Here is a 13,036-nt window from a genome sequence, read left to right as displayed (position 1 = left end):
GTTACAGCAGAGTAAATATGGTAGAGGTAGATTGCAGGTAGAGATTCTGATGATAAGTTGTCCCGAATTGACGTTCATCATCCACCCTTGAAAGTAACTCTTAATTACGATTTCTTCCAACCTGCGCAAACCCGTAACCCATCGAATATTACTAACATAAATTAATGGAACTTTATTAAAGGAAATTTTCTGTCGTTATAAAATAAAATACGTAGACCGGAGAGAATAACTAGCTATTGATGATGTTGATAAACCGATGGAACATTTTAATAGCATCTATATAGCTCTTTTCTTTAATGTTTTTCTAGAAAAATTCGAGAGTGAACTAAACAAAGGGTATATTTTACAAATGAAATCATTTAGAAATTAAGAACGCAACTACATTGGCAGTGAAAGTGTCTTAATGATAATAACGCGTGTTTAGAATTTAAACGTCTTAGGTCAATCATTAAAAAGGACATTCGCAAAGCTAACATTAACTTTTTACATACCATCTCATTAATTTTAGTTAATAAACCTACGCAATTTTGGCAATATATTAATTCGCTTAGAAACCCAAAAGGCAAAGAGTGTGCATTTTTTTATAATGATGTTGAATATTAAATCCAGCAACTGCCACTTGTAACCCAAAAGTATACTCTAATTATTTTGATATCAAAAGTTTCGAAATAGAAGTATTTATTGTGATGTCGACTAACCTTTTTGCTATTTCCTTAAAATGCTTTATAGGGCTAGGACCCTAGGGACGAAGGGTCTCGACACCGACAAAACCATATTCGGAACCTAGTCCCCTGTATTTTCATGCTTTAGCTTTTTCAGCCGCATCACAAGCTTGACCAGCTCTGTTGTTGGCTCCATGTAGAGGGGAAGGGGTGTGTCTCAACAAGTTGCATCCCATACCAGCACCCGGCCCATCTTCCATGAAATCAAACTCATACCTAGTTTAAAATGGTAGCCGTAACATTTTTGTTTTGAATTTGAAGGCAAGCTTGCCTTGCTGTTGGTGGGTCAAGAATATATGAGTTTACTGGAGCTGGAGGATGTTTTGCCCGTAAGGCCTGAATGGTGTCAGGGGTCGTTTGGACGTCAGGCACGTCGTTGGAGAACAAAATGCGAGCGGCTCCTTTGAGATCTGTGTCACAAATTGTTTTCGGTGAGTTTGTAGCGATTACGAGGGGCCAAATATTTGATTAGAGGAGTGGGAGAAGGCGAGCAGCTTACAGCACAGTTATTCTTAATATTTTGTGTCAAGGATAAATTTGGCTCATCAGTTTTTTTATTATATGTAGTGGAGCTGTATGAAAAGAAAAATTCTGTCAATCTTCAGTATAATTGCTTATGTAATATTTTTGGATTAATAGTGACAAATGCGTTGCAACGATTCTCCTCGAGGGATTCTTTTAACTATGGGTTTACTATATTTCAAATGACTAAGATATGTGTGGAAAAGAGTTGGGTTGTTGGCTACATAAGTAGGCGCACTCGGAATAATATGATGAAAGTCTAAAGGTGAACTGTTTTGGCTAATATATATTATTGTAGTGTGTATGTTGGGATCTTTTCAAAGATTTGAATGACTTATTGCACTGTGTTCATGTATGGGTCGCGTTCGGCGTTGCATAACAAGATTGGTTTACGGACTGCATTCACAAACTGAATAACTTAAAACAAATTTAAAACACGATATTGTTAGAATAACGCACACTAACTTCTATTTTAAATCGTAGTGTAGTAAATAAACTAAAATCTAAAACACCTCCGGCTCCAGATATTATTCCGGCTTATATAATTAAAGGGAGATGATATCATCGGGCTTAGGATATAATATATTGGAAGACCATGAGCATATTGTTGTCACTACGGCCAAACTAAAGGGTTATATGGCATCGGTTATAAGAAAACCTAAAACCATATTTTGATAGTTTCATAGCAATTATCAGTCAGAATCAATCAATAAGAATGAGTAAGTGTCCTAAATTTAGCCTTTGTAGACGCACATATTTCAATTATTCAAGCAAATTCTCCTACTAGCGACACCAATGATACAGGGATATCGTTGTTTTACGACCAACTCCAACTGATGGGAGACTTCAACGCTTATATCGGTCAGCAGCAAAAAAATGAAAAACGTATTATAGGTCATTATTGTTATCTCAAAACAGAGAGACATTTAGCCAATTGGATGAGGCCTAAACTAATAAGAGGTCCTTGAAAAAAAATATATGTATGTATATATTTCATGTGTGTGTATATTTTCTAAATTTTTCAATGAATAAATGAGGCTTAATTATTATTATTAAAATTAAAGGACTGGCAGATTATTAAATACCCACTTTCAATATTATTTATTTTCAGGGTTCTACCCAAACGTCATGGAAGACATCCCACGTGACCCCAGTTCCTAAAGTTAATTGTAGAAGCAAGTCGAAAACTACAGGCTTATCGCGATTTTGTGTAGCTGGCCTTGGTTGGAAATGTTGCACTCGTTACTATCGCCTAAATGCATTCGCCACAACACCCTTTCCCAGCACAACTTTCTTCCACATAAAATAAATCTGTGGTCTGGGCCTCAGATCTCTGCATCTGTCTCATGATCATTTTTCAATCTAATAGGCGAGTATGAGAGTCGCACGCTGAAGCCACTAGTCCAACACTGCTCTTCCACATATATCAGTTAATACTAATATATTGTCGTTGGCTGACATGGTTTCGCCAGAAATTGATAAGCGGTGTCAAGTAGATGTAGTATCGCACGCACGCCTCTGCACATGTGTTCATTATTACTTTTTTACCTTAATTTCGACCTATTTTCGCACTCCTCATTTAGGAAGTAGCAATTAAAACAATTGTTATGCTTCCGTCTTTTTTAATTATTATATATTTTGTCATCTTAGGTGAATCTCCTAAATATTGTCCAAACTTACCATCTGGCTTTCATGTGTGTGATAATAATTATTATGTGTTTCTGTAAAACTGTTTTAGGATACATTCAATATTTTATTTCTCCGTTATAGTATGGTGACTTTATATAGTATCAAATAGGAGTACCAAATCTCATTGTAGTTACGATAACAATCGTTATTAAAGTTATGTAATTTACAGCTTCCCGCATTCAAATAAAAACAAATCATATAAAAGAGGCTATATTGTGAAAATTTCAAATAAATATTACATAAATTTCATTTGTTAACATCAAAGCATAACATACACACCAAATGTTTCAAGTCACAACAATCATTAAGGCATTCACTTTCTGTGGCTACAAGTGTTTAATCTGCTTACTCAATGACATTGAAAACAATTCAACATTTTTTTGCAATACCAATTTCAAAGCCTTAAAAATAATCACTAGACTCCGCAAATTGCGCATGCGCTTGTCCTGGTTCGTTTCTTAATATAAATATGGGAGTGTTAAGTAAGACGTGGTGGGGAAAACATCGCGTACTTTTAATAAGAATGGGTATTTAACTAGTCTAGCTAATTTAATTACCGGGAAATATAAGGAAGTACTTTGTCGCGCTTAGGAACCACGGTGGACTATACTGTAAATAGGCATCTATTTTCTGTTACTTTAATTGCTGAATAAGTATCATCTCACTTATAAACGAAGTGAAGATTTCCTTCCTACACTTCCTCATAAGTGTAAGCACCTTTTGTTTCTAAAATACTTTCTATTGAATATTAAAATTTAAAATAGCTTAAATATAACTATATACAAAGAGTCTGTTTCACAATGTATAGATAAAGTACCAAATAGCAACACATAAATTATTTGAAAGATAAAAGTTCTTAATAAGAAACATCGCGTTTCATCGGACTCATAACTTACTTTGATGTGACGATTAACGCTATCTGACACTCGCGAAACGCAACAAGAGTGTTTATCCTACCAATAAGTAATAAATAGCTTATTTGGAACTTGTGTAGAACTTATCCGTACATTGTAAAACAGACCCTAAATATTATAAAACATCTTTCATTGTGACAATAACATAGCAATTTGCGGGTATCATACACAAGCCAAACATTTCATCAATACTAAGTCAGTCCATAATATACTTAAAAACTCCATAACAAAATCTCTAAATTTAAAAAGATAGGCGAATTCCATTTTAATTTCACAAATTAATAGTTAAATCTAAGCAGAATTGTGAGACGCATTAACAGTAAAATGATTAAAAAATTAAACCCTAACGACAATGATAAACACTGTTAAAACAACGAACAGCAGCAACTATTAAAATAACTGACATTATTTGCAACCTTAAAATATTTAAGTACTGATGGTCAAAAGTTGTTTGTTATTAGGTATACGCCCACAAAAAATGCTAAATCTAATGTACAAATATTATAATGGGTCAAGTAACGGCATTCATAATAAACAAACATATAATTTGTACATTAATGCATTATTAGAAGTGAGGAAAAACCATTCTTGAACCATAATAAAGGTAGCGCAAAGGGGAATGTGGTCCTTCACATAAACATACCGCCATCAGTCTTTCAATTCACAAAACTGTAAATATACAATATTATAAATACATTTATAACTTGAAAACATTTACAAAGCAACAAATGTAGATGTACTTTAAACAGAGATAGATATAGTATGATCATAGAAGTGTAATTCTAAATAATTTTGTTTGCTTTATTTAAAAAATTAAACTTCTATACTTTCTTAAAATACAAATGTTACAGCTGAATTTTTATTATTTCCGGACCTTGAGGACTTGGTTGGAAATATAACAACAACCATTTAATCCTCGATACGGGTGATATAATAATTTCAAGAACATAACACCTCTAAGTTGTTAACTCTTCAATCAATATAATCCAGCTTTTAAGTACTTTCTGATATTACTATAAATAATTTTACAAAATCTATCTCCATTTAATTTATAAAAAGGAAAGAGTATTAGCTAGAGCAGACTTTAAATATGATCACAGCACATGCTAAATTTAAAAATGCCATGTTTTTGTTATATTATTATTTTAGGGGCATTGCAATTGATACAGAACTAATTAATAGTCTCCAATTTATGGTAATAAAATTTACACTATTAAAGACTTGAAAAAATTATGATATTTATCATTTATATCTTCTGTTCAATGTGAGTTGGACATTGTTTTTATTGTGGATACAATATTATGAAGTCTCCAAAAGTTTCGGTAACTGCAAGACCTGAGAGTAAAACCTAATAAATATAAAAAAACACAACTGAATAATTAATAAGATCCATACAAGATTTAAATTAAGCCCTTCTAACCATAAACTCTTTCATTCTATATAAGTTTAACATGACCTAAGAAACAGTTTTATTGTGCTTTTTTATCCTCCGGATTGTTGACTGGCTCAGTCTCCTCAGTCTCTTCATCAGAGTAATTTGTTGGCTCTTCTCCAGGTTTCAAAAGTTTACCAACCAGGTCATAGTTTTCTGTAAAGAATGTGTTTGTACTTTATTTACATGGTATTCAATAAACTATTTCACATAGAAATCTTTTTCTTAAGCCAATTTAAATTAGTAGAGCACATAGCATGATGTAAAGCTTAGTGGATTTGTAATCTGATATAGGAATACATAAAAGTTGAGAATTTATGAGGAAACAACACCTATTCCAATACAATTTTTGTACTTCATAAATGATACTGCAAATAATAGTAGTCTCCTAACTGCTCTGCATTTCAGTAAGCATTATAACAAATATTAATAGTTGATAATTGACATGAGTAATGTAACAATTACCTAATAGATATAGTCAAATCTATTCAATGTTAAACAGTTTATGTCAATTTATACAGTGAGGAGCTCTACAGTGTCATTACCCTATTTATTATTCAGTACAAAATAAAATGAATTAAGGTAAATAAACAATTCAGATGAGGTGATTGAACTTGTTTCTGTAATGCATGCACAAACAGTTGTAATTGTTGTTGCAAGGTATATCCTTACAAATATTTGTTTGTAATTGGAATGTGTTAAAAATCAAAGGATTTGTGAACAGACAAAATTAATTAATTTGCACCTCAACCATTGATGTATTTTTGTTTTATTTAATAATCTTAACAATATGTGGAGCTTTAAACCTTACCCCGGAACTGGGCTTCCCACTCTTTGATTGAGTCCATTTCCATTGAATTTAGATCACTTAAGTCATCATATTCTTTGTCTGATGATGTTACAGAAAATGTTGCTAGACCTCGAGTAGCATCTTTTCCACCAAAGGCCGCATATGGACCACCTAAAATTATGATGCTATAATTTTAAACATGTCAGAATTATATTAGTGATAAATAGAAACCTATGTTTTAAAATTAACACTGTCCAATTGGAATTCATTGGGCAACAGATTAGGAAAAACGTAGTTTAATGCATGTCACGCCTGAATGCTTAATGACTGACTCATTGGCGCTATTAATAAAACAGATGCACTCACCAGGACCGTAAAAGCGACGCCCTCTTGTCACATCAAAAATCCAACCATTTACCGCTACTAAAACGCGACCATCAGGTTGATTACCATCGTAGTGTCGCAATTCAGCCACTGTCATATCTTTCCTAATTTTAGGCAGTTCCGGCCTGGGAGGGTAGACGGAAGCCTTACTAAACTTACTTTTCAAAATTTTGTACACTAATACAACGATGATACCAGTCAAGAACACATTCACAGGTCTAAGTAATTGACTAAAAAAATTTAAAGAAGTCTCAGGATCCTCATTATCCGTAGTCTTAATTTCTGGAGACGAAGACATTTTAAATTATGTTAAGTTAAGTCGGGCGGCTAGTGACAGTCTGTTCACACTAATTTTGTTTTTGTTTCAATGAAAAATTCCGATACTACACAAGCCGTGAAAAATAATCAAGTTTGAAACTAAAATACCTACCAAGATAATGACGTATGACATCAGAAGTCTAAAGTCAGGATTGTTTGGACACCATTCATTTCTGTCAACTAAATTAATCTGGCACTTATGAGATAGTCAAATTATTTACCTTAGTAAAAAACTATCGACTGTCAACACAATATTAGTACGTTATGTCAACCAGATGTCAATTACAGACAGCAAAAAAAAAAGTTGAATGTACAAGTGGCTTGGCATATGATAACAATATAATTTGTAGAATATATTACTCAGAATTTACTGAATTCAGATTTCAGTAACTCAAAAACTACTTAAAAAAGAGTAATAAGTAATAGGTGTTTTCGACTTCAAAGCTCTTCGAAAAAATAACTCATAGATTCTGTAAGACCGGTCTTTATTATCTTATAGATTAATAGTAATCGAACACAATTTCTTGAAATCGGGATAATGAAGTTGTTGATAAAACACTAAATATTTTGAGAAACCCATTAAACATTAACTAAAATTGAGAAAATTCAAATCACCTAGATTTTCTAAACAATTTATTTAAATGCATCGATATAAAACAATGGATAACCAGACTGACTTATGTTCTAGATACATAAAAATATTTTTGGTAGTTGCTTGTTATTGGTAAGGTTATGATCAATGAACTAAAAAGTTAAATATTTATGAACTTTGAAGTTACTATTATTTAAAATATACTAATATCTTTTTCAGGGTTGTATCTATTGCCACAGTATTTGTAAATAAAAGTTTGCTCAGCGGACAAACAGTAGCATTAGAAGCACCATTGTTTATAACATGGTTTCAATGTTTAGTATCTTTTACCATATGTTTTTCATTGAGTAGAACAGGTGGAATACCTGGTATATTTAAATTTCCTCAAGGAACACCATGGAATCTTGAAGTGGCTTGGAAGGTAAACAATTTATAATGATTACACATATATATCAAAGTGTATTTATCTTGTTTAGTCAGTGCAATATTTTTACTGTTATATATGTATATAATAAATGAAGATAGTTTTTTTCTATATTTACAGGTCATACCACTGTCAATAATGTTTACGCTAATGATAGCAACAAACAATTTATGTCTTAAGTATGTTGGTGTATCCTTCTACTATATTGGCAGATCTCTCACCACTGTCTTCAATGTAATATTTAGCTGGGTGCTTTTGAGACAACAGACATCGTTTAAATGCATTATGTGCTGTGCCTTCATAGTTTTAGGATTTTATGTGGGAGTAGATCAGGAAGAACTATTAGGTAATTTTTATTATTGATTTCAAATGATTTAAAACATCTTTTTATGATATGAAATGAATTTTATATAGGGTGTAAATAATTAATTATACTTATTGCTACTTAAACATTAACTTAAATTTAATATTATAATTTGTGATTTTAAAATAAATATGGTTAACAATAAAAAATAAATTGGTATGGCTTTTTAGGTCTGGGCCACAGATTTCTGTATCTGTTCTATGGTCATTTGTGAAACTAATAGTCAAGTAGGTGATCAGCCTCCTGTGCTTGACACACCCCTTACTATGTTTTCCTTCACCAGTCAACCAAATGTTAATCGAACATACAACCTCAGGAATGTGAGTTGCATGCAGAAGCCATCCACCAGCCAGATTGGCCTTTTGATTGAGCCAAATTGCTCAAATGTTGATAATTATATTATATAATTTATATTTAAATGATTATATAATTATTGCAACTATCTGGTCTCCTAAAACATTACTACAGGGGAAGTATACAAATTCAATATATTTTCTTACAGGATCATTTTCATTAATTGGAACAATATATGGAGTAGTGGGATCCTTGATGTTGTCACTATATTCAATTTTTACTAAGTCTGTCCTACCAAGCGTCAATCAGGAAATATGGCTATTATCATATTATAATAATGCATACTCAATTATTTTGTTTCTGCCATTAATGGTGTTGAATGGAGAATTGAGTGTGCTGTGGAATTATTCAAACTACCACAGTACTGGTTTCTGGACGCAAATGGTCATTGGAGGTCTTTGTGGCTTTGCCATTGGATATGTAACATCATTACAAATTAAAGTAAGGTTTATAGATTTTTCCAAATGATAACTAAGTTAAAATGATTCCATGAATCAGTTGGTTAGTATGGTACGTCTATCCAAGTCAATGGGTCAATTCCTAGAGAAACTTACGAAACTTACTATTATGGCGGGGATTTGTACCTTATACACATATAATATTCACCATTTTGTAACAATATTCTATGAACTTATGGTATCAAAAAAAAAATTCCGACATTGGCGTAGTTCAAAATATTCTATCGACACGCGACATTCACGACTTGACAAGTTACATTACTCTTCTTTGATATTAGTAAATAACTTATAAGATGTTCCGACAGCCATGTTACCTGATATATAGTTAAACAATATGTCATGTAGTGTATTGAACTAGCGTTGCAGTTTGTTTATTGCACTGATAAATCATATCTGTCACTTTAACCTCTGATCTGCCAGTTTGCCTATAAATTTGTTTTTTTTAAAGATTACAACTACAATTTATTACATGATAAACTGAATGTTTTTAATATTTTATAGCAGTCTTTTCATGTAGCAAAATCATTAATGAAATAGACACAAACATTTGCCCTATACACAATTGGGAGTGCCCTGGTTTATAATTAATCTCTGTAAGTCTTAAATTAATAATTTCAGGTGACGTCACCACTGACCCATAATATCTCAGGTACAGCTAAAGCATGTGCTCAAACTGTCATGGCAACACAGTGGTACAGCGAAACTAAGAACTCAATGTGGTGGTCGTCAAACATTATAGTTTTAGCAAGTACTGCCCTTTACGCCAGGTTTAAACAATTGGAAATGGAGGAGAACTCTAGAAAAATTATACCAGAAGAAAAGAGAAGTTTAGTATAAAAACTGGTATTATTTTCTGTATTTTATTTTAATGTATATTTCCTATCTAAGTATATAAATATCAAACCAGTGTAATTTAATTAATTTGCATATCATATGTAATATGTTTTTTGTAATATGAAAAATATTTGTGCAATATTATTTTTTGTATTAGAAACCATTGTTCTGTAGGTTCCTCCTCTGTAGGATCTCCCCTATTTATAAATTTACTATAAACCTCATATAGCTATTGAATATTTGTATCATTTTGTGACAATTTGATTCTTTGAATAAATGAGGCCTTAGTACATTTATGAAGATTTTTAAAAAAAAAATAACATTGCCATAAATAAAACATAGACTAAAGATGCTAAGTACCATGGTTCCCACAATTAATAAATACATTTATTAATAATAAGTAAATTTATTTGATTAAATTTTATTGCATTACAATTACAAACCAGGCACTTTTTATTAGAACAGTACTCTCCTGTACTAACCTAGGGATTATCATTCTAATAATTGCCTACCCTAGTCTAATAAATTAATATGAATAAATACTGATGGAATAAAATAAAAAATCGTAATGTAGATGGAAGCTTTAGTCCTCTTTTAATATATAAGGCATATCATCGGATATTTTTTAAGCACTGGCACTGTATCAGTTATTTATGAGTTAGCCATTATTTTTTAATATATGTTTAATTTTTTGTAAGGCCGCTCTATAAATTCCACTAAAATTGTTCGTCTAAATAAAAATATCTGTCTATATTAATATTAAAGTCGAATGAACGGCCTAAATTCATAAAATCATGAAAATTTAGTCATGTTAACTAATTATTTTAATTTAAGTGAAGCATTTATAAATAGTATTGGCCACTTGCCATCCAAAGAGTGCTATTGTATTAATTACATTTTATTAAAATATACTGTTTTAATGAATGTGTGTTTTAATTTTCGTGTTAGTGTTACCATGGTAACGATTTTTTTTGGTAATACACGGATTATCCTACATGATAATAATAATAATATACCAGTAAGGCGGTCATATGTTCTGCTAACGCCACAAATTCTTAAACGTGATTTAATATATTATCTATGTTGTTATTGCACCTCTAAGTAATTTAGATAATTTATATTTAACATGTTTATATTTTAGTTTCACATAAACGTTGTTTGATTCATATGGATCGCTTATGTGGTCATATAATTCATTTCCAAATGTTTCGTTTTTCGTATTAAACGACAGCCATTCTGTGTACCTATATCTCTTTGTTCGCAAACTATAACCCATTATTTTTATATCCTTTAAGCGTGGTTTGTCGGAATTTCTTTGAGGTTTCACACTAGGCCTCGGATACTGACTTATTGAAAATTTATTTTTATTTGAAATTACTGGAATAAGGTTTGTGCCCTCATAACATTTTATTTCGGAAGGGGTTATGCATTTTTTTATACATGATTTAAGGCCAGCCAGGTGTATTATTGTTGGGAATATGTCAATTAATTCTACAGGACTCTTGATTGTTTTTGGGTGAAGATCGGGGTGGTAGAACATAAGTGGTACTTTTAGAGCAACGTCAAAATTGCTATACTTCGCCCATAAACCATTCTCTCCGAGGGACCACCCTGAAAAAAAACAAGTGGCTAGTCTAATTATTCTTACAGAGTAGAAGTTTCTTTTTTTCGCGTTTTATAATGCAAGTATAAACTGGTTAGCTCACCATGATCGCTAGTTAAAACTACGATAGTTTTCCTCATATCAATGTGGTGCAATAGTTTCCCAATTAAGTCATCTACATATAACGAAGCAGCGACATAGCTTTGTTTAATTTTCAAGGTCCAGTTTGAAGGCATAGTTCCATAAGGAAATTGTATGTTTAGCCTCTTGATGTCGTCTCTACGACGGACATCGGTCCAAGGCTGCCATGCTACCTCAGGCATGTTCTTTGGTATATTTGGAAATGAAGGTGGCGATATATATTCTAGTGGTACTCTAGCTGTGAAAAATATTTTAACCTATCAGATTGCAGAGTGCAAGTTCGAAATTTAAAATTTTATGGTTAATTAATGCTTTGAACAAAAAGAGTAGTCCGAGCTCAAACAATTAGCCTCAAGAAACAAAATACCATTTTCAGGACACTTTTTACGATATTAACGGTAATGATATAAAGAACACAATATACAGGACTTATTGTTAGCGTTGCGTATCTTACCTAAATAATCCATAGGAAACTTTAACGGAATGTGCGGCTTATGAAAGCCTACGGCTAAAAAGATTGGGTTTGTCTTATTTCTTGTTTTTAATACATCAATAGCATGGTTTAATATTTCAATGTCTGGAAGAGTTTTGTCCGGCTGCTCATTAACAACAACGGGACATATAAGGTTGTCTTGAAATTCGTTTGTTATATTATCCTTACATACGGTAGCATCTTTATATTTTTCGCTCGGCGCATGATATGGTGTTACTGACCAACTATATGGGAAATCGTCCGTAAAATTAGAACTTCGACCAGGGTGAAATACTTTACCAACAGAGTATGTCTCATATCCCTTTTGTTTGAAAATTTGGGGTATTGTCGAAAAATTTGCTACCTCGTCACGCCAATAACTGTAAAAGTCATATAAGCGTAGCGAATCAGGCCTACGCCCCGTTAACAACGAGTTTCTACTTGGTGCACACAATGCTTGCTAAAAAAAAAATTAAATTGTATATGACAGTAATATATCTTTAATATCGACCAATTACTACCTGAGCAAAAGCGTTTTGAAAATGAATACTCCTTCCCGCCAAGTTTTGAATATTATGAAGTTTTATATCCGATTCCGGTAACAATCGCATATCGTCAATGATTATAAAAACAACATCTGGAGAATAATTTAAATGTTTAGATGTTTTAACACCAATTGTCGCTTTTATAAAAAATATTATGAAACAATAGGTAACAATCAACATTTTAGCCAATATCAATGGCATTTTGTTAGCCTAGATTTACGGTTGACTTACTCCTTATTAACTAGGGATGGGATACATGTGGCGTTGGTATGAATGAAACAAAATTCGATTATGTTATGAAACTATAAAAACCAACTTCGAATTATTACTTTAACTATATAATAAAAGTATACAAATTAATATTAGATATTATCAAAACACGGTAAATTTGACACACACCGTCTCAAAATATATAAAAATAAAAATATTGATTTTCATACTCATGATACAAAACGGTCACGCAAAATGGCGACGTCAC

The 13,036-nt window shown here is 31.9% G+C and overlaps 3 protein-coding genes across 3 annotated transcripts; 1 reads left to right on the top strand and 2 right to left on the bottom strand.

Annotated features, from left to right (window-relative positions):
- Positions 1–3,127: 3,127 nt before the first annotated feature.
- Positions 3,128–6,935, bottom strand: LOC123711061 (membrane-associated progesterone receptor component 1). Its single transcript, XM_045663461.1, has 3 exons — positions 6,436–6,935; positions 6,091–6,240; positions 3,128–5,435 (listed from the first exon to the last, which is right to left on the bottom strand). The coding sequence occupies exons 1-3, from the start codon at positions 6,749–6,751 to the stop codon at positions 5,317–5,319; spliced, it is 585 nt and encodes a 194-aa protein (XP_045519417.1). The 5' UTR covers positions 6,752–6,935; the 3' UTR covers positions 3,128–5,316.
- Positions 6,936–7,075: 140 nt separating this feature from the next.
- Positions 7,076–10,721, top strand: LOC123711096 (GDP-fucose transporter 1). The gene is made up of 5 exons (XM_045663509.1): positions 7,076–7,495; positions 7,583–7,784; positions 7,908–8,133; positions 8,654–8,946; positions 9,582–10,721. Exons 1-5 carry the CDS (start codon positions 7,413–7,415, stop codon positions 9,798–9,800), a joined length of 1,023 nt encoding a protein of 340 aa, XP_045519465.1. The 5' UTR covers positions 7,076–7,412; the 3' UTR covers positions 9,801–10,721.
- A 65-nt stretch (positions 10,722–10,786) lies between these two features.
- On the bottom strand, positions 10,787–12,759 carry LOC123710639 (iduronate 2-sulfatase). Its single transcript, XM_045662663.1, has 4 exons — positions 12,535–12,759; positions 11,996–12,473; positions 11,504–11,779; positions 10,787–11,408 (listed from the first exon to the last, which is right to left on the bottom strand). The coding sequence occupies exons 1-4, from the start codon at positions 12,757–12,759 to the stop codon at positions 10,876–10,878; spliced, it is 1,512 nt and encodes a 503-aa protein (XP_045518619.1). The 3' UTR covers positions 10,787–10,875.
- Between the last annotated feature and the right edge of the window lie 277 nt (positions 12,760–13,036).

The sequence above is a fragment of the Pieris brassicae genome, chromosome 6, assembly GCF_905147105.1.
Source record: "Pieris brassicae chromosome 6, ilPieBrab1.1, whole genome shotgun sequence".
In the NCBI taxonomy this organism is placed as follows: Eukaryota; Metazoa; Arthropoda; class Insecta; order Lepidoptera; family Pieridae; genus Pieris; species Pieris brassicae.
The sequence above is the reverse complement of the archived record's forward strand: the minus strand, read 5'-3'. Positions and strand labels throughout refer to the sequence as shown.

Bases quoted from the DNA above. Each gene is read 5' to 3' on its own strand.
- LOC123710639 (XM_045662663.1), bottom strand. From the start codon at position 12,759: ATGCCATTGATATTGGCTAAAATGTTGATTGTTACCTATTGTTTCATA. The intron at 12,474-12,534 runs GTAGTAATTGGT...TTTTTTTTTTAG, and splicing joins TTCAAAACGCTTTTGCTCAG to CAAGCATTGTGTGCACCAAG. The intron at 11,780-11,995 runs GTAAGATACGCA...TATTTTTCACAG, and splicing joins GTTTCCTATGGATTATTTAG to CTAGAGTACCACTAGAATAT.
- LOC123711096 (XM_045663509.1), top strand. From the start codon at position 7,413: ATGCATCGATATAAAACAATGGATAACCAGACTGACTTATGTTCTAGA. The intron at 7,496-7,582 runs GTAAGGTTATGA...TATCTTTTTCAG, and splicing joins TTGGTAGTTGCTTGTTATTG to GGTTGTATCTATTGCCACAG. The intron at 7,785-7,907 runs GTAAACAATTTA...CTATATTTACAG, and splicing joins ATCTTGAAGTGGCTTGGAAG to GTCATACCACTGTCAATAAT.
- LOC123711061 (XM_045663461.1), bottom strand. From the start codon at position 6,751: ATGTCTTCGTCTCCAGAAATTAAGACTACGGATAATGAGGATCCTGAG. The intron at 6,241-6,435 runs GTGAGTGCATCT...TCATAATTTTAG, and splicing joins GCGTCGCTTTTACGGTCCTG to GTGGTCCATATGCGGCCTTT. The intron at 5,436-6,090 runs GTAAGGTTTAAA...CATTCTTTACAG, and splicing joins GTGGGAAGCCCAGTTCCGGG to AAAACTATGACCTGGTTGGT.